Here is a 21,024-nt window from a genome sequence, read left to right as displayed (position 1 = left end):
ATGGACATCATCCGGGAGGCAAGAAAGCCGACTACCAGAGCTTGCTATGCAGCAAAATGGAAGCGGTTTGTCATTTACTGTACTGAACACAATATCAACCCGCTAGATGCATCCATTCCTAACATCATCTGCTATTTGTTACATCTTTACAAATGCAATCTGCGTACGCTTCCATTCGGATACACTTATCCGCCATAGCGGCTTATCTCCAAAACAGGCAGCATCTCTCTGTTTTCAGGGTGCCTGCCATTAAAGCCTTCCTGGAGGGACTGAAACGAGTCATTCCTCCAAGAACACCACCAGCTCCAGTGTGGAACCTCAATGTGGTCCTCACTAGGCTGATGGGCCCACCTTTTGAGCCACTACACTCATGCGAGATTCAGTTCCTGACATGGAAAGTGGCTTTTCTCATTGCTATTAGATCGCTCAGGCGTGTTAGTGAGCTGCAAGCGCTCACAATCCAAGAGCCATTCATACAAATTCATTCAAACAGGGTAGTGCTCCGCACTAACCCCAAATTCCTTCCGAAGGTGGTGTCACAGTTTCATATCAACCAAACTATTGACCTGCCTGCATTCTTTCAAAACCCACAAACAGTAGCTGAAAGAATGCTCCATACATTAGACGTAAAAAGGGCGTTGATGTACTACATTGACAGAACACAACACTTTAGGAAAACACAGCAACTTTTTGTTGCCTTCTCAGCCCAGCACAAAGGCAACCCTATTTCCAAAGCAGGAATAGCCAGATGGATTGTTAAGTGCATTCAGATTTGTTATCAAAAAGCTAAACGTACTTTAACAATCCCCCCCAAGAGCGCACTCCACATGCAAGTTGGGGGCCTCCATTGCTTTCCTGGGGAACATTCCTTTGGAAGACATTTGTAGAGCAGCCACGTGGTCTACACCGCACACATTTACCAAACATTACTGTGTCGATGTGCATTCCAAGCAGCAAGCAGCTGTAGGACAGGCTGTTCTCAAGACACTCTTTCAGACTTCTGCAGCTGGCACGGGCAACCGCCGTTAATGGAGGGACTGCTATGTATTCTATGCAATAGATATGAATTTAGCAGCCCACATGCCTCGAACTGAATATGCTACTTACCAGTATGCATCTGTTCTTGGTATGTAGGGCTGCTAACATTCATATCGCCCACCCTCCTCCCCGGTGCCCGTAGCGGCTGCAGATACTCTCTTGCATTCAATCATTAGCATGGACATCCTTTACACTATTTCACTCCATCTCTGCCACAATGGCTAAAAACAATCTGGGGATGGAGTCGATGCCCATGCGCACTGTAGTCCAGGGGAGGAGCCACCTATCTCGTGATACTTCGAAGACTATTCCAGGACAACAATGTGCAATCATCCGGACCCAACACTAGACGTCGATCTATGCAATAGATATGAATGTTAGCAGCCCTACATGCCAAGAACAGATGCATACTGGTAAGTAGCATATTCAAAATATGGTTATATTGAAAGTCTGTGAATGCTACGATTCATTATAGGCCGTTCTACATCCTGTTGGAAACAAACCCTGCACGTGTAAAAACCTTTTGTTTTTGCTATGAAAGCAACACTTTTTTTTGTAATTGAGTCCGTTTTAACTCAAGCATCACAAACAATGAAGGTCTGTTCCTGGAAACACCACCAGAGTTAACAAGCGCGCAGTGGGAGTGCGCAGTGGGAGCGCGCAGTGGGAGCGTGTGAGGCAGAGGAGACCCCATGATCGCGCACATCGCCTGTCCGTGTGCGCACATGGTTTGTCTCCCTTCGCTCACCAAAGCCACACAATAGTCTCGCCAAGCAGTGCAAAGCATGCGCTGCATTCGCTAGGCGAGACCTAAAAAGGGCACCCATTCGACTAAGAGGACCATCTGCTGCTGTGTCCGAGAGGTGTAGTTCCACCATCCAACTGACTAATTGTTGCATCTGAGACGCTGAGTAATAATGCTTCAAATTAGGTACTGCTAATTCTTCTTGAGCCAATGGTAGATACAATTTCCAGAGTGTTACCCTTCAGTGAGTTGTGTTCCAAATAAGGTCTCTTAGCATGCGTTCGAGTATGTGGAGTAAGGTACAGCGGCAGATTAGTGAAAAAGTAAAGATGCTGGAGTACCACCATTTTTGTGAGTAAGTCTCCCAACGTCCGAGAGAGTAAGGGAAAAAAATTGCTGCCTTTAAGAAAGTGAGTTCCTTTGTGAGATTGCCATCAAGTAGGTCCCGATCAATATGATAAATCCGAATGCCCAAATAACAGAACATAGTTGGTTGCCAAGCTACATAAACTCTGTTAATTATGAGTACCGTGTTAGGCATCGTAGAAAAGAGTGGAAACAAGCAGGACTTTCCCCAGTTGACATTCAGTGCTGATAGATGTATTCAGCGAGTAAGCAGATGTGGTATGACATCCGGGAAAGATCAGGTATCTCTAATGTATAGTAACAGATCGTCCACGTGTAATGATACTGCATGGATTTCCCCACCCAGTGGTATGCCCATGATCCCAACGAAGCGCAATGGGTGCAGAGATGTCTTAAGGCTTCAGGTTTTCCTTACTGAGCGCAGTCACGTTAGAGGGGGGCCTGCGTGCAGAGATGTAGGGGGCGCTGGAGAGTTCACTGGGGGTGAAATCATGGTGGACCCTGTCTCTGGAGGGCTGGGGGACCACAATGACACCATTGGCCCACTTAAACTCTGGGTTGGAGCGATGGGTGCAGTGGTGTTTTCAGGCGTCGGGTTTCTGTAGTCTAGTCCTCACTGGAGTCTTTTGATAGTCGCAGGGAAGCAGGCCCTCTATTTCTCGAGAGGACTTGGTTCCTGGGTGAAGTGTTGGCAGGTCTCCCGGGATTTGGGGACTCAGCAGTTGCAGGACAAATTGACTTTTGGCGCAATTGTCAAAGTCAGAAGGCAGGCCGGCAGTGAGGGCGCCAGGTCAGTTGCTGGGTATTCCGTTTTTGCAGGATGCGACTCTTTACATCCTTCATCTTTCAGGTCAGCAGGATCTGATTTCCTGGTGCCAGGGCATCCCCTAAATACTGAGTTTAGGGTCATTAGGGAAGTTTAGGGTGTTCCTAAATGTGGCAACTCAAAGATGGGCACTTGTGAAAAATTGTACACACATCAGATTAGTCCACCTTAGTGGTGGTACTAGCTGGGGGGTGGCACACCTACCTGACTAGCTAATTACCAGCCTGTCCAGGTGCCAAAGGTCTCTGGATAAAGTGGGGGGGGGGGGGGGTTGGCCTCCTCTCCTGTGAGGGGAGCCAAGGTCACATCTCAAAGCGGGAGCTTCTTTGAATCTTGCCAGCCTTGTTGTGCAAATAAGTAGGCTCTCTTGAAGGAGGGACTGTTAACACCTTCTGCTTCGTGATCAACTTTGAATCCTATTGTAACACCCTTTTGGGTATTTTCTGCACCATGGATATATTTAAATAATTCAGTTTGCTGTATGAACTGTGAATGTGGGCAGATGTCAAGTAGCAAATATGGTTCCATGGTAATTTCTCTGGTGCACTATTCACTTAAAGGGCTAGTTCAGGTTGTATTGTATTTGTATTGCGCTGTATTCCTCAGAGAGGCTGTTAAGCTCTCAGATTTGCATTGATACAGAGATGGCATCTGGTACCTACGGTTAGACAGATGTTTAGCTTGGAGTAGTCTTTGTGGGAGAAGGTAGTTGAGGTCTATGAGATTCTTAGTTTCTCCAACCATGTTGCAGCAAACATCGCAGTGCTTAAACATGTAATATTGCAGATGGTGTGGGGATGGATGCAGCTGCGCATATTTATTTGGCGCAGAGCATGCTCTGGATATTGTGGTTATAGTTTTTGACAGTACTGTGTTTGTAATGCTTTCTGGAATTGGAAATAGTTTTGAGTTCTCTGTATTCAAGCAGGCATTGAGTTAGAGAGTTTGACAGAATTTAAGGAGGTGTAGGAAAGTGCCCCTTTTGGCATGGTTGCCCCCCACTTTTTGCTTGATGTTCTTTTACTAAGTGTACCCCGGGTTCTTACCAGGTACCCAGGGCGTGTGTTTTTCCCCTAAAACTGTACCTTTGCACCCCCAATTGGCACCACTCTGGCCACATGTAACTCTTGTAAAAGGTACCATGGGTACCACTGACACTGTCCAGGGAAGGTTTCTAAGGACTACAGCACATATTGTGCCACACAGAGAGGGCCCTGTACCTGAACACACACTTGCACCCCTCCAATTGCAGGCTGCGTGTTATGGTGCAGAGGAAAGTGAAGTAGACATGGCACACATACCTGTGTCTTGCCGCTTTTGGGATCTGACCCATCAATTTGCTACTCCCATCAACTGACCCCCACTGGCTCGAACACCCCATTTGGGAGGGAGAATCAACAGGAAAACCAAGATTGCCCACCTTTGCCAACTCCACCCCCCAAGTGGGGGAGGCGAGGAGAAGCACAACTCTGTCTCCGCCATCTTAAAGATGGGGGGCAGCCAACCAGAGAGTGGCTTATGACCCCTCCCACTGTAGGGTGGCATAATAGGGAATGTACCCACCCCAAGTAAGGGACCGTACCCACCCCAAGTAAGGGACCCATTGTCCCCATCTGTACCTACCTGAAATGCTCCTAAATTTAGTATGTAGTGGCAATCCCAGATCTTGCCTCCTCAAACAAGTAAGAAGGAACGAAGAGCCGTGCTAAAGGAAGAGAACACAAACTGCCTTGGCCCCAACCCTATCGGCCTGTCCTGAACTCTACCCGCACCAGCGGAATCCTGGCATGTCCAGCAGCTGCCACCCCCTCCCCCCTCCCCCCCCCCCCCCCCTGAACCCGGGGGACCTGCCCTCTGCCTTACCTATGAAGACTTTGTCTCCTGTGAGCAACAGACTTGCTCAGGAACTAGACATTGGTTCTGGCCGAATCCGTGAGTCTGCACCACTCTGCACCAGACGCCCACGGCACGAGTTAGTGGCCCAACACCTTGAGGCGATCCCCCCCGTTATCCTGGCCTGGGATCTACCTCAAGCCTCCAGACGACCCCTGCAGCCTCTATCTGGAGGGTCCCCTAGACCTTTACTGGGGCTGGAAAGGAAACCCCACTCTAAACATACCCCTGCACTCAACGCCCCACGGCCTTGGGTGACCCAATCAACAGTGTCCAGGCAACCCCCTGCTTCCGAACTTGCATCTACATCTCCAACCAGTGGTCGCCTTCAGGAAGCCTCCCTGCCCGAACCTGCATGCAGTGTTTGTTCCGACCGGAGATCTTTCATTGAAAACAGGGCACCCGAGGGCAACCTTGTGCCCAGCCGCCCCTGTGGGTGCACCTTGTGTGCTAACATTGTTCCCCTTTTGCCCTGAGCTTAACCCTAGGAGCTTTGCTCCCTCAATCTTGTTGCTTGCCCGAGAGCAGCCACCAACCGACTGCCCCCTAGCCCCATAGGCTAACATTGGGCCTAAGCACTCTGCTGCCCTGGTGCTGCTGAGGGTGCTTTTTGAGTGCATCATTGACCCTGGTGGAACGCTTGTTCTAACCCCCGAAACTCAACCTTAAATGCTGATTGCTTATCTGCAAACTAATAACCTCATTGCATTGACTGTTTCCCTCTGAAAAAGTTCTAAGGTTTGAGTTGTTTGTATGGAAACCTAAGCAACTGTGTTTTAATGCAAAACAGTTTTACTTAACCTTTATCTGGGAAATGTGCCAGTGTGTTATCTAGGCATATCACACGGAGTAGAAAAAGTTATCTAAAAAGTACTCTTGAGTGATCTGAAAAGTAATCCCAATTAAAGTAATTACACATACCTATGGTCTTGAAATATTTTACAAACCTGTAACAGTCAGTTTCATCCAGCTTGCTTGTTTTGATCAATCTGTCCTAAAAAGTACAATTCTACTTACCTGTACCAAGTCCTGCTTGGTTCTAAAATACAACTAAAGAATTATTTTGGATACAAAGAATTGGTCTGAGTTCAGCCTTTCAGTGTGTGACATCATTTCTTGCCCGAGTGTGCACAAAAAATACTTAACACTACCCTCGGATAATGCCTTACTTCTCAGCCACGCTATCACAAAGGGAGAGTAAGGTATTCTCTACTTTTACCTCTGTAAGCCTTTTGGGATCCACTGGACTCTGTGCACAATATACCTTACTTTGGTATAGTATATACAGATCCAGCTTCCTACAGACGGTTCCACCTGTTTGTGTCTTTTTGAATGGAGGCACAGAAAGTAAATGGTTGTGCCTTGAGATGGGGCACTTGTGTTAATCTTGGGATGCAGTAATTATACTTCAAAAACGTCCAGGTTTTAATTCTTAATTATGATACTGTGTGAATATCACTCCACCTAAATACGCAGACTATTTGACCAATTCCCCTAATTAGTTATACATCTTTAACATGTTTTTCTTTATTTTTTAACATTATTGGAAATATTGCCCTTTATTACCTAAACCTTTTCATTCACTCACCCCATTAAAAAAAAATGTATTCACCATTACCTATTTTTGTTACCCTTATCTACTTTTCTCTTTACTTTAGTTTCATTTATCACTGTTCTCTGGATTTAATTGTCAAACGAGTTTTATTTCATGAAGTAATTAAGCTGAGAATAACACGGAAGAGGCTTAATTCTTGAAGGTGTAGCATCAGGGTGATTGTGGAGGGAGGTGAAGTGTCTTTTTTTAAACATTTTGTTGTTGCTTTCTTTGTGTTGCAGCAGGCATCTGTAATGTATGGTTAATTAGCCCTGTAACCTACCATTTTATTTGGATCATTAAAATGTCTGAGTTCTGTCCTTGTCTCACAGATGCAGCTATACTTTTGTGGAAACTGAATGATAATAAAGAGCCCGAGCCAACATCATTTCAGGATCCAGAGGACGACGAAGCACTACTCAGCAAGGAAAATTGGAGCGTTGTTAAAACTTTAAGGTATGTTTTTATGACTATATGATGAATGCACTTATTTTACCCCTGCAAATGCTGTATATTTCCACAAGTTAGGAAATGGTACATAATGAAGAGGCATCAAATTCTACATGAACGATTGGTGAAGGCCATATTTTGTTAAGTTAACTTGTGCAGCTTGAGATTTATTTTAATTTTATATGTAATTTTTGTTTATTTAAAGTACTTTAAAAAAAAGTGTTTAGTCAACTTTTCAGGTGCAGCAGATAGCTGCATATAACAACCACTGAAGCATGCCATAATTCTGTGGTGTTCAGCATTGATGAGGGGCGATTTGCCTGCTTGGGTCCTACATTACTTTTTGGTGTGAACCGGTTCACAAACCCACCACCTTGTCAGGTACTACTATAGTATCCATTCACAAGATAAAGAATCTGTGGTTAGTAGTATCTATCAGTAAAGATCTTTTTGGTGGATACTCTAACTGCAACTACCTTATCAAACCTACTACCTCCCCATTAGGCTCTTTTTCCATTGATAAAGTTCCCTGCATAGACCTGCACACTGGTCATACTAATGTACAAGTAGATGGGTAGCGCTTGTATACTGCTCAGTTTGTCATGTCTGGAGCAGAACTAGGTTGGCGTGGAGCCACGTGACACCACTGAGTGATGAGCAGGATAACTGCTGTAAAAGATTCCAGACCCGTCTGATGCTTGGGGATTATTCACAAGGTAAGGAATACGGTATCCATCAGAATGATAGTTACTGAAATTAAGTAACTAGTTCTTTTAAGTCAAACCTGGGCAGCACACATTCCCTGCTGCGAGGCATGCATTAGTGGAGTATGGCTTTGACTCCCCGCCCATATTTTTCATTGGCTTATGTCATTGTCCTTCGTAAAGGCTGGCTTACGAGTGGTTAGTAGGCTGGTTATTCCCTCCTTGGTCCTGCCTTGTCTGCATTTGTTACCTGACTTTGCCACTGGAACTTTTACTGGTGGTGTTACATGGTCTGCTATAGAAGTTGGTGAGCACTATTTTCTTTAATGCTATTCCCCTATCCCACGTAGGACATTGCGGCACTCCGCACTCTTGGAGTACTGTATTTATTTAAAATTACTACACCGTTTACTTTAACTATAATGGCTGCTCTTATTCAATTATTTAATTTAGGGCGAGGTCTGCTTTCAGTTTAGCATGCTTATTTATTTTACAGGTGGACACGTTCACATTAGCGGCTGCGCTTATTAATTTTATTTGTTAATAGGGCGTGCCGCATTCACTTCAGCAGCCACGCTGCAGAACGTTTAAAAAATATTTTGCTTTGTGAGAAAGCGTACCATATGCGCTTTAACTTTAATATTTTCTGTGGCCCTTTGTTTATACGCTGCTCACTGTACAGTGAATACGGCCAGCAGCGTCGGAAGAAAGGGGTGCGGCCAACATTAAAGTGCTCCCATTTGCAAGACTTTGAGCTATTGGCATTACAAATAACAATGCCTTTTATTTACGTGTTTGGTTTAAAACACATAAATAAAAGGCATTCATTTACAATGCCAATTGCTTAAACGCTTGCAAAAGTGAGACCTATTGCATTGAAAATGCTTTAATGATGTGAGACAAATGCTCAGAATGTAAACTGTCTTTCCCATAACATGGCTGTCCTTTGTAAGCATCTCTCAGTAGCAATGACATTGTTTTGCCCATTGATGTTAGGGGTATATTGCAGCAGCGACTTTATCTGTACATCGAGTAGGGGGTAGGTGTACAAACCCAGTTCAAGTTTGGCTGTGCCACATGCACCAGAGAGCAGTGTCCTGGACTGAGCAAGGAATGTGAAAGCGCGAACAGGAAGGCGGGCTGTGCCCTGACGGGACCGTCTCCCATCGACTGGCTTCGACGTAATACGGTAATACGCAACACAGGGCAATGTGGCTCGGGCCTGGCCCTCTGCCATGACCTCAGGTGATATATAATGAAACGTGCACTGTTGCTGGGTACATACATACGTCGTCATTATGTTGGTACCTGTTTTGGTTTGCTGCAGATGAGCGTCTGTCAGCCTGTGCTACATACGAGCCCTTCTGAAATCCCCGGACTACAATGGTGTGTGCCGTCCTCGAAAGGGAACCTGAATCCTTCTGACAGAGGATTTTCAATTTAGGGTTAAGAGGGTGCTGTGCTCAGTGATGGCGCGACGGGGAGGAGGTCAGAGGTGAAATACTCGAGAATGTGCAGAGTTAAGCAAGGGACACTAAAAGTGCAAGAACCACACAAAGAAAAAGAGCTGCAATGGCCTTACTTAGCCAGCTGCTCGTTGAGGCTGGGTGGATTCTAAGGTTTAGGACACTTGAACCTTTTGGCACGAATGTCGAGGTGTGTGAATGCCTCTGCTTCTTTGCATGCTGCGGAAGCAACGCTCAGAGATATCTGTGGATTAAGTCCAACTCCAGGTCCCAAAACGAATGCCTCAAAAACAGAATGGTCATTTGCAGGAGCTGAAGCCAAGCGAGGGAGAGAGCTTCAGACAGCTAAACCCACAATCCTTTCTATCTAGTCTTCCTGCAACACCTCCTCGTTTATTTACTTGAGGCCTCGTTCATCGAACCTCTCTGTCCTTTCCTCTCTTACGCTCGCTCCATCTCTTTCCTCCACCCTGTCTGCTCCACAACTTTCCCCATTCCCTGCCCTTATCCCCATCCTGCTTACCTGCTGTCTTCATTTATCTCAGGTCATTTATCCTCGCCTCCACCGAAGGCCTTCGAGTCTTGCAAACCTCCACTGCCTCCCCCTCTTTCCTTTCCTCCATTTTCCCATACACTTTTATCTACTTCCTCTCCTCTTTGCTGTTTTCTCATCTCACTCCATCTATCCATTCTTTCCTATTCATAAACACCGATATACATTCCTCCACCTTTTCCTCTCATTTGCTGTTTTCTTCTGCATTTGCTCTTTCTCGCCCCACTCTTCTGTCTCATGTCATTCTTTTCTATTACCACGATGTTCGCCGCCTCCCTCAGCAGCAGCCTGCCCCCCTTTCTCTATCAGGTATCCCAAGGCCTGCTGATAAGACTCCCCCAGCCAGTTGTACGGCTTCATGCCAGCCACTGTCCAATGAATCGCAAATGTTACCTCGGGGCTGGTTGTTCTCACAGTCTGAGGACTAAGAGTGCCAGACTTGCCGAGAATAATTCAATATTTACGTCTTCAGTGCCCATGACCTCTCTGTGCACAAAATAGCTCTAGGAGTACTGACCATCTGTAGTGAAGTACATGATGATTAGGTTCTTGTAATAATAGGCTTTTATTGAGTAGGATGATACAAGGTGGTAATTATAAATATTAAGATAAAACAAATAAAGTAAACCCCACCAGGAGCTGTCATCTTTCAACTCAGTCCAAACTCCCAACTGACTAGAGCTCAGATCCCAACATTCTAATGTGTCCTCATGAATAATCACAGTCCAAATGATGACCGCAGTGAATAAGCTGGAAAGCCATCACTACACATAATAGCTAGACTCCTGGCTCTGCCCTGAGTGGAAGGCGAACTTGAACATCTAAATTCCCCCCATCTTTTTAAGAAACAAGAGTTACTTTTTTGACTTGAATGGCAAGTCCCCAGGCCAGGGCTGCCTGGTCGTAGGATTCTATCAGGAATACACAGACCTGCTATCGCCCTGCCCGCTGCACAAGTATGAGGAATCACTTAAAATGGGATAGATCTACTGCACCGATAGTGAGGCCGTTGTTGTCACTGTATTAAAACTGGGAAAAGGGCCGGAGAAATTCTCATCTTATCCAGTATTAGGGTATCTTTCATAGATTCACATGCCTGAATCATTCCCCGTCGTCTGGATGCGAGTCCCTGGTACATAAATAAAGTAATGTCCCATTAGACATATAGAGTAATAGGCCAAAGGCCCCACATTAGTAACATATCCATGTCCTTTTGTAAAAAGGACCAAACTCTAGAGAAGAGCCAATCAGCTATCACCTCCCTCTAGAACCCTCCTGGAAGGAGCTCCTGTCCCTCAGATTTTCTACTGCACGTTGTGCAGAGGGAGTCTCCTCTGAGCTCTGCTCAGTTTACTTCTCTTCTGCATTTCCAGTGTTTTCTTGCTTCATATTTACATCTTCTGATTGAAGTTCTTTGGTTCTTCATGGCTTAGACACCTAAGAAAGGCCTTTTTAGACGCTGTGGTTCCTGTGGTAAAAAGAGACTTCATGTGGATGACCAGCATAAAGATTGTCTCTACTGCCTTTACCCGGACCACTCTTCTAAGGACTGCAAGGTATGTCGTACCTTTTCTACTTAGACCCTCAAAGATCGGGAGGTACGCCTCTTAATTTGGCTGCAGAGGCTTAAAGATAAAGACCAATTGGAGTCTTCTGAGGAGAGTGAGGAATCTTCCATATCCTCCAAATCCTCTCAGTAAAGACCAAGGGTAGCTTCTCCAGGCCCTTCGTCGCAGCCTCCTCAGAAGAAGACACAAGTCTTCAGAGGCACATTCTAAGGCTCTACCATCGAAGGTGTCTTCTCAGGAAGTTGTTCACACCTTTAAGAAGCCTTCTTCCACTCTGTCGACGACTACATCGTAGACGGTGGCTTCAGCGATGAGAAGATCTGTCTCTACGGCCTTGTGTGACTTCGTCGACGACTACTGTCTCCACGTCTGTTGCGGCTTCTTCATTATCCACATCGACGACTCCATCGTCAACGGCTGGTAAGACTGTGTCATCGACAATAAAGAAGACATCGTCGAAGCAACCGTCGACGCTACGATCTCAGACGACTGGGTCATCGACGGGCTCGACGACGAAGACTGTCCCGTCGACGTCTACTCCATCGTCGATGAAGGCTCCGTCGACAAATACCCCGTCGACGTAATCTCCATAGTCGACGCCAGCGGTGTCGACGACTGCTCCGTCGACGATAACTCCATCGGCAATGAAACCTGTCGACGTCTCGACGTCGACTACGGCAGACTCAAATTTACAAAGTACATACGTACATCTAATAATCACGAAGCGTACTTTGACACCGGCCCTGACTTTTCAAAGTAGGGTCCAACCACTGTCTTCTTGAAGAGGAGGATTCTGACGAGGGCAGTTTGTTTCAAACAGCAACAAGCCCCTTTGAACTTAATGTAAAGTACCAAGATAGTTCAGATGAGGAGGACCAAGACCAGGAGGATCAGACAGCTTATCGGGAAGAATACCAGCCGCCTCCTCCGCCTATGGTTTGTCTACCAGCATGCTTGGTTTCAGACCTACAGTTCCTCATTGCAGACTATAAACAGAGGTTTCCTACATCTCCTAAAACTCAACTCCCAACAGTGTCTCCACCACCAAGACCACGGCCTCCACCTTTGAATTTACAGCCAGAGCCTGTAGTTTCGCCGCATCCTCCATCTACTGATGAGGAGGAAGATCCGCATGAAGATGGGGGAACTCCATGATTCCCAGTCTACCCATGATAAATGGGACGACTATGTCATTCCCTGTCCTGCTTCTCCGGTGCCTGCGCAGGCTGACTCACCACCACCGTGGGATTTCATAACATAGTTGAGAGAGCGGCACAACGTTTTCAAATACCCATGACTTCACACCAACAAGGTTGCTTCTTGTATGATTTTAAGGAGCCTTTCAAGAAATCGGTCAGATCTATATCCATGATAGAATACCTATGGGGTCAGGGTGTGAAGAATATGCATAACTCTTCCTCGGTGCCTCCAGTATTGCCTCGGTGCCCCCAGTATTGCCTCGTCTGGATAAAAAATGCAGAGCGCCCGATACTGCTCCAGCTTGATTGATAGGTCATCCCAAACCAGACTTTGTCATAACGCAGGTCGCTCAAAGAAAATCAAAAAATCCTCCTGTCCCGCTAACCGCTCCTCCTGATAAGGAAGGTCGAAAGCTTGATAACATCGGAAAGCGTTTTTCTTCAATGTCTGCGTTAACAGTACCGGCGTCCAATGCCTTGGCACTGTTAGGATGTTATACAGACAGTTATGGGCAGACATAGCTCCGTATCTGGCTGCATTGCCAGAAGAATCAAAAGAAGAAGCAAAAAAGATCTTGCTTGAAGGTGAACGCTCGGCATCGGAAATAATAGATTGCGTGATGGATATCGCATCTACTGGATTTCGACAGCTGGCTGGCGCAGCAGCGTTAAGACGCCAGGGTTGGTTGAAAGCAATTTCATTTTGACCTGAAATACAAATACATTTTGGATATGCCCTATGATGGCCAACTTCTTTTCTGGCCGCATATTGATGAAGCTCTCCAAGGTATAAAAAAGGATACCGACACGGCCCGAGCTTTGGGTACCCTCCAATTAAAAAATCCTTCCTTTCGTGGCGCAAGAGGAAGAGGGCAGTCCTCTTCTAGAGGTGATTACCAGAATCGGTCGTCCTACTCTTCTGGTCAACAATATCGACCACAGTACCAAAAGGGTCAGCAGCAGCAATCGTCCTATAATAAATCCTCCTTTCGTGGCAAGGGTCAACAAAGGCGCTGCCCGGCGACAATGACCCTTAACTTCAGCCAGTCTCCATTTCATCTCCGCCCTCAAAAGTTGGAGGAAGAATTTCCCATTTTCTGAAAAATTGGAAACCAATTACTACGGCGTTGGCTTCTGCAATTGGTTCAATTCGGTCAATCACTGGAGTTTACTCAAATTCTTCCCCAAACCCCTCCCCGACCTATGCTTCATAAAAATCTACGTATTCGACTCCGGGAGATTTCACTTGTGCTCCAGAAGGGAGCTATAGAAAGAGTACCTCTTTCTCAACGGGGAAAGGATTTTACTTCCGTTTTTTCCTGATACAGAAAAAGGAGAAAAATGGAGACCAATTTTAGGCGAACTCCGGCCTTGCTCACCCTTCCATCAGGGTTCACTTGGAGGCAATATCCCGTTACAGAAGATCTTCTGCTGGCCCTTCTCTCTGGTCTAACCGGTTGATCAAGCAGTTTCTTAAAGGCCTGTTCAGGACTTTTCCTCCTGTGAAGTCTTTACCTCCTGCTTGGCAACTCAACACAGCTCTTGCTCAGCCCATGAAACATCCCTTTGAGCCGATACACCAAGCTGATCTCCAGTATCTCTCTACGTTTTTCTTGGAAAACTGCGCTACTTCTCGCCCTTACCTCAACGAGATGAGTAAGTGAGCTCCAGGCTTTTTCAATTTAAGATCCTTTCCTTCAATTCAAACAAGACAGGGTGATATTACAAACAAATCCAAAATTTGTGCCGAAAGTCCCGTCTGACTTCCATCTCAACGATCCTGTAGTCTTGCGTTCTTTCTTTTCAATTCCTTGCACTATAGCAGTGAGAACTCTGCATTCTCTGGATCTTAAACGCTGCCTAAAGTTTTATATTGAGAAGACAAAGACCGTCCGCAAATCCAACCAACTCTTTGTGACTTACAGTCGACCTAGAAAAGGTCTTGCACTCACTAAAGAAAGTATCTCTTGCTGGAGCTCTGCAGCTATAACATTCTGTCACGAGCAAGTGGGGCAACCCCCGCATTCTAAAGTACGTGCCCTTTCCACTAGGGCGATGTCTACATCCATGGCGCTCTTCCCAGGTGTGCCTATCATAGACATTTGCAGAGTGGCAACTTGGAAGACACTGCATACATTCACCAAGCATTACTGCTTCGATACAGAACTCATGAAGGATGCTGCAGTGGGACAAGCAGTACTTCGTCATCTATTTCGATAGAGGTGAGCCTTCTTTTCATCCCACCATCCTTTCTTGTATACGCACATTTCTCTATTGTATTTCTTAATGGTATCTTTAATTACAATTTGATACTTTCTATGTGTAACTTTGATATGTTATTATCTGGTGAATTTGTGTATGCTGTACCATCTGACATGTGCTTATCAGTGCCTGCTACTCTGATTCAGGCATGTGAATCTATGAAAGATATGATGTTTTACCATCGCAGCTGCAAAATTATGGAATTCCCTGCCTTGAAGCATAAAATCCAGTCCCACGTTGATTATTTTCAGAAAGCAACTAAAGACATGGTTGTTTTCTCAAAGACCTGACCACCTGTAAATTACATAAACTATTGCTTTAGAGTTCTACATTACTGGTATTAGACTTAGTTCTCAGCGCCGAGACACCTATGGGTAATTGCAGCGCTTTAAAAATCGCATAAATAAATAAATAAATAAATAAATAAATAAATACCCTAATACTGGATAAGAAATGCGGTTATCCAGTATTGGTATCTTTCATAGATTCACATGCAACCCTCCTGCCTCCCCCTGGAAGAACTCCTCTAATTCTCTCAGTAATACGCCTAGTTAGCACGGTGCTTACAAAAATCGGAGGGACAGGAGCTCCTTCAGAAGGGCTCTAGAGGGAGGTGATAGCTGATTGGCTCTTCTCTAGAGTTTGGTCCTTTTTACAAAAGGACATGGATATGTTACTAATATGGGGCCTTTGGCCTATTACTCTATATGTCTAATGGGATATTACTTTATGTACCGGGGACTCCCATCCCGACGACGGGGAATGATTCAGGCATGTGAATCTATGAAAGATACCAATACTGGATAACTGCAGTTACAGGTAAGTAACACATTTCATGTATACCATTATCACTCAGATGAGTGGAAAATCCTAGCTAAGGTAATGGTCAATAGAATGCTTACCTTTTATGCCCTCTCTGTTGTAACCAGGTGAGTCTGAATTTGCCCCTCAGTGTTCCACACTTAATACCCATTCTGCTAATGGTATTTGAGTTTTTAGAGTATCCTTTTGTGGTGCCACCACTCCCATGTATGCACATCATCTTGCTCCCAATGCAGTGATTTGGGCTTAACCTGGAGCGAGGGCCCTGCGCACTGGCACCATCCCAGTGGCGACCCACCCCATTACCTCAACAAGCATTAAACAGGCTACACCTGCCTAGGTGACACATGACCCTGATTGAGCATTTCCTACTGACCATAAAGTATGCAACTCTTCATCTTAAGGGCTAACAGTCTGGGGTCTTCACCTAAGCGCAGCAGCAAGAACACAGGTTTACGCACACTTTAGAATGACAGTATTCAGCACATTTGGATATCATTAAAAATGCAGTGCAATTACAGCCCCTAAAGGCATCGCAGATGATCACAGGATTAAGTAAATACAGTCAGACACCCTAGCTGGAGTGTCTAGCCACTTAAATCCACTTTGCTTATGACATCACCTTAAACCACTACTTCACATTGATCATCAGTCCCTTAAAAAGAAATAACCAATAATAAATGCATTTCTGTGCAATTACACTCTTCACCTCCAGGGGATGCCCTTCTCCAGACACCCTCAACTCCGCTCTTATTTCATGAGGCAATTCTCAAAACACCCTCAGCTGAAGAACAAAAGTTCCAGCCCAGAAGGTGTTTAATGCAGATTGAGCCCTGGAGGGGTTATTCTTTTCAAATCCCCAGGACACCTAGGTTGACATGTCTCTTCATGCTGGGGTGGAGACTGCCTTTTCCAGCAGCTCCCCCAAGCACCTTTTCATCATTGAGGGTGACCTCCCCCCCCCCCTTCTGGGGGGCCACCATGCACCAGAATAGCAGGCTTCCAAACGCCGGGCAAGGCATTATGGGGCGATTTTGCTCCTTTTCTTGAATATTTGATGAGCGGCTCTCCCGCTGTGCTGCGGAGAGCCGCTCTGACCCGCTGGCGGCTTCGCCGCATCTTCAGGCCTTGTTGTGGGGCCCGGTCCCACCCGAACCCCCAGGTAAGTAATTCGGCTCGGAGAGCCCACCCCCTGGCCGATCCGCCGATTTTCTGGGGCCCGGTCCCACCCAGCCCCCCGCAAGCCTTCCACGTTGGAGGGCAGTCCAGGGAGGCCACCCCTGGCTGACCCCGCCGGCTCCCCGCCCGTCCAGCACCCTTGTGTGCGACCGCGGGATCCGGCCCTTCAGTTCTTGTCTGGGGCCCGGGGATGGGGGTCCCGTGCCCCTCGACCTCTTCGGGGGGGGGGGGGAGGGGGGGAGCGGGGGAGCGCCACCCCCACCCCCCCCATCCTGGACACTGTGGGGCCCTGAGATGGGATCCTGGGCCCCTCCTCCCATCTTCTTGGTGGGGGCGCGATGGCGCCTCACACCCCGCCTCCTCACACGGGGCCCGGAGTTGCGCTCCTGGGCCCCTCTCCCGCAGCGCTTCACGGGGAGCGCTTCATGGGGAGGGCGGCGGCACGCTCCCCAGCGCAGGTTTTGGAGGGGCCAGAATCGGCTCCTGGCACCCCACGGAGGCATTTTCACGGGGTGCGAAACGGCGCACCTCGGTTTACTTCTTTGGGGTTGCAGCCCCCGGGACCTGACCCACCCCGGGTGCATGATTGCGACCGGTGGCGGAGCCCCACGTGCTTAGTCGGTCCCAGGCGGGGTCAAAGGTCGCCTACCTTCTCGGGGGCATATCTCGGCCCCCTTGAGTCAGATTTGCCCCATTCTCGCGTCTTCTCGCTCCTGGTGGCGTCCCCCAGCCACTGGGAGCACTCTCCTTCGTCCTCCGGGTCTCCAAGAGGGTGCATTCTGCAGGGAGCAGTTTTCCCTTGCTCACTGCGCCTCTCTTCTCCCTGCGCAGAGGCCTCTTCTTCTTCACCCCCATCCTGGGCTCTTCTTCTGGCGCTGTTAGGGGCCTGGGGGGCAGTCAGGGGTGACGTCCTTCAACTGCCCATTGCACCTTTCGCCTCAGCAGACCATACCCCAGAGAGAGCTTCTCTTCCTGTGCAAGGATTTTTTTAAACGTTGAGTAGGGGGCTGGCAGGAAGTCTCTGTGTGTCCTATCAAACTGCGACACCTCACTTCCCTGCCCCTGTACCCCTCCTTGTCCAGCCACTGGGTTTGTTCAAAATGGCGTCGTCCAGTGTCTCTGGCCACATGGCCTCTGAAACCCAACTCCTTTCCCCCTCACTGCCTTCACGTGGTGCCGCCTGGTGCCTGTCACCCAGCGACAGCAGTTGAGGGAGTGGCTTTAGCTCCACCTGTCTTTTCTCCTTGGAGGGAAGGTCTTCGCTCTGGGAAGGAAGGTCATTAATCTAACCTGCCATGGCCAGGCCCCAGCCAGGGACTCCGAGAAATATGACATTTCCGGATGCCCCAAAAGCAGTACAAATATGACATTGGACTCTGCAGAATACTCATTTTCACATCTGCTACACTGGACATTAGTGCGTGTCTGGAATCTGTAGGCTTTGTGGAAGTCATTTTAGCCATGGGCCCCACATCCCCATAGGGAAATAATGATCTGAAAACACAGTAAGACACACTGACTTTCCCTGGCATGTTCCTTTCCAGTGTATAAAGCCTATTCCATGTCACCACCAAATTCTGCAGAAGTCCTGCCACACCATTCACTCTGTAGCTGCTCCTGGACTGCGCACGCTAGGAATCTCCTATGCCAGTGGTTCCCAAACTTTTTTGACCTGTGGCTCCCTTGACCTAATCGGCAGTTGGCCGTGGCTCCCCACCATTTTTTTACCGGTGGGTGGGGGGTATGTACTTCCTGTTGTCTTCCTTAAAGTAATTGGGACGCAATGAAGGTATTATAATTGTTGGAATGCTTGAATTATTAATCTCATCCACTGGCAATCACTTTGGCTGCCACTTACAGTCCACACAAATGTGTCCCGTACTTTAAATAAACGTATTAAGACGTTTGTATGGGCAGGCAAAATACCTCATCTCACATCGGCAAGGACTCCCCCCTACACTCCCCCCTATGCTGCGGCTGCAATTTCCCAAATCGTGTGCACTAGGGTGACCAACTGGCATAGGTGCAAATTCAGGACAGTGAGTGTAGAAATTCAGTACAAAGGGACTAAATTTAGGACAAAAATTCAGGACAAAAGGTCAAAATTCAGGACAAAACTTCGGGACAAAAGGTACATTTTACAGACACGTCGGAGGTGGTCGTGCAATCCATTCACCAAGTCACTTATTCTTCCAACCATTCACGCTTTCAATCATTCATTCTCCCTTTCTCTCTCCATCCCCCTTTCACTTATCCACCCACCCACCCACCCATCTACTCATCCATCCATTCATCCTTTCACTCATCCATCCATCCTGATCCAGCCACACTTTCACTTCTTCACTCATCCATCCATTATTCATCTACCCACCCTGTCAACCCATCCATCTGTACAGTCATCCATCCATCCACTCTTCCACCCAGCCATCCATTCACTTACTCATCCATGCACCCATTCACTTACTCATCCATCCACCCATTCCCCTTCTCATCCATCCGCCCAGTCATTTATCCTTCCACCCATTCACCATTTGTCATTCATCCTCCCTTTCTCTCACATACCCCTTTCACTTATCCATCCATCTACCCACCCATCTACTCATCCATTCATGAATCCATCCATTGATCCTATTACTCATCGATCCTTTCACTCATCCAGCCATCCGTTCACTCATCCAGCCATCCGTTCTCTTCCATCCACCCTTTCACTTCTCTCATCTATCCATCCTTTTTTCCATCTACCCCCATTCACTCACTCATCAATCCTTACATCCACCCTTTCACTCATCCATCCATTCACCATTTCATTTATCAATGCATCCATTCACCCATTCACTTGCACATCATCTACCCTTTCATTCATCGATCCATCCTTTCACACACCCATCCACCAATTCACTCGCCAATCAGCTGCCCTTTCACTCATCCATCCATCCTTTCACTCACCCATCCACCCTTTTACCCATCCATCTACCCTTCCACCCATACATCCATTTATTTACCTTCTCTCAGCCATACTTCCACTCATCCATTCTTTCATTATCTATCTATTCACCCTTTTATTCATCCATTCATCCGTTAAGTAATCCATCCAGCCATTCACACATTCCTTCACTTATTTACTCACCCACCTTTTCACATTATGAGCTGAGCCTTTGTCTGCAGGGTTGCAGACAGAAGAGGCCCATCAAGAACTTCACCTTGCTGTAGTTCCTAAAGCAAGGGGTGGGGGAGGGTTCACTATGCCCCTGCACATAGGCAATCTGAAAACTAGAAGTCATGAGTCATGCATGATGCACAGTGCCAGGATGTGAGGTGACTGTGACATGGTGCTGTTTACAAGACTTTAAGTGGCGTAAAACAACTGGGGGGTCTCTTCAAAGGGGGTGTTCGATGTAATTAAGAGCGCAGTTTAAAACCGCTTAGGTAAAAATCTGCGCTTAGCATAGAGTTGCGCCCGACTGGTATTATGTTGTTTCTGTCCTTGCATCCAGATATATAATACAGCAAGTATCATTACACCAACAACAAGCCAGGACTATTGGCTTTGTAAATGGTTGCTAGTTCCTTAAAATAAAAAAGCAGCAACCATGGCTTTGTTCAATACAATATTGAAAATACTTCAGTTCTAAAATGAGGAGACAGTGAAAGTACTATAACCGGTTATTTTTAAGTTTTTACATCCTTCTTTAAATGAACTGTTTTCTACCGTTGCAGCGTGGGCGTTTTACCTTTTATCATACAGAATGCCCTACTTTACACTGAGGCAGGAGGCCGCCACCACATGCCGTCACACCCCCAGCTTGCCCCATTGACATTCTGTATGTGGCAATTACCCCCATACAGAATGACAATGGGCGGGAGGGGCTGCGCCTGTGCTCGAGGAGGAGTGCGAGGCGCCAGCATCAAGGGGCTGAGGCGTCTCACAGGGAGCAGCGCTGCTCCCTGTGATGGCCAAAATGACAAACAAAAGGCGTACGGACGCCCCGTGAAATTTAAGGCTGGTTGGTCACCCAAGTGTGCGCGGCGCCCCTGGCACCTCATCACGGCGCACCGGGGCGCCGCGGCGTACAGTTTGGGAACCACTGTCCTATGCGCAGCCCCTACACGTGTGCACACGCGTGTACACCCGTGTCTTCATGTAACCAGCACGGTGTCCCATACTCCAGCTGCTGCGCAGCGGCCTAGTCAAGCCAGGGGTACACCAGTAAAATCTCCATGCAGTCTCCTTCATTATGAGTTCACTGGGGGTGAGTCTCAGATTATGAGGTTCCCCCACAGTAAAAGCGCAAAAATTAGGTGGTCAAAAAGCAAACAATCCGGGCGGCCCATAGTGTCGGAACCACCTTCTAACACTAA

The 21,024-nt window shown here is 47.2% G+C and overlaps 1 protein-coding gene across 2 annotated transcripts in view; it reads left to right on the top strand.

The window, feature by feature from the left end:
- The window catches only part of CHAF1B (chromatin assembly factor 1 subunit B), a 322,331-nt gene that overhangs the window by 139,778 nt on the left and 161,529 nt on the right, over positions 1-21,024 (top strand). For both annotated transcript variants that reach the window (XM_078656876.1, XM_078656877.1), the window contains exon 4: positions 6,795-6,918. In XM_078656876.1, coding sequence (XP_078513002.1) covers positions 6,795-6,918 — 124 coding nt within the window. The remainder of the gene's footprint in view (positions 1-6,794; positions 6,919-21,024) is intronic.

This window comes from Lissotriton helveticus, chromosome 8, assembly GCF_964261635.1.
Source record: "Lissotriton helveticus chromosome 8, aLisHel1.1, whole genome shotgun sequence".
Lineage (NCBI taxonomy): Eukaryota > Metazoa > Chordata > Amphibia > Caudata > Salamandridae > Lissotriton > Lissotriton helveticus.
This window is presented reverse-complemented; position numbering and strand designations above follow the sequence as displayed.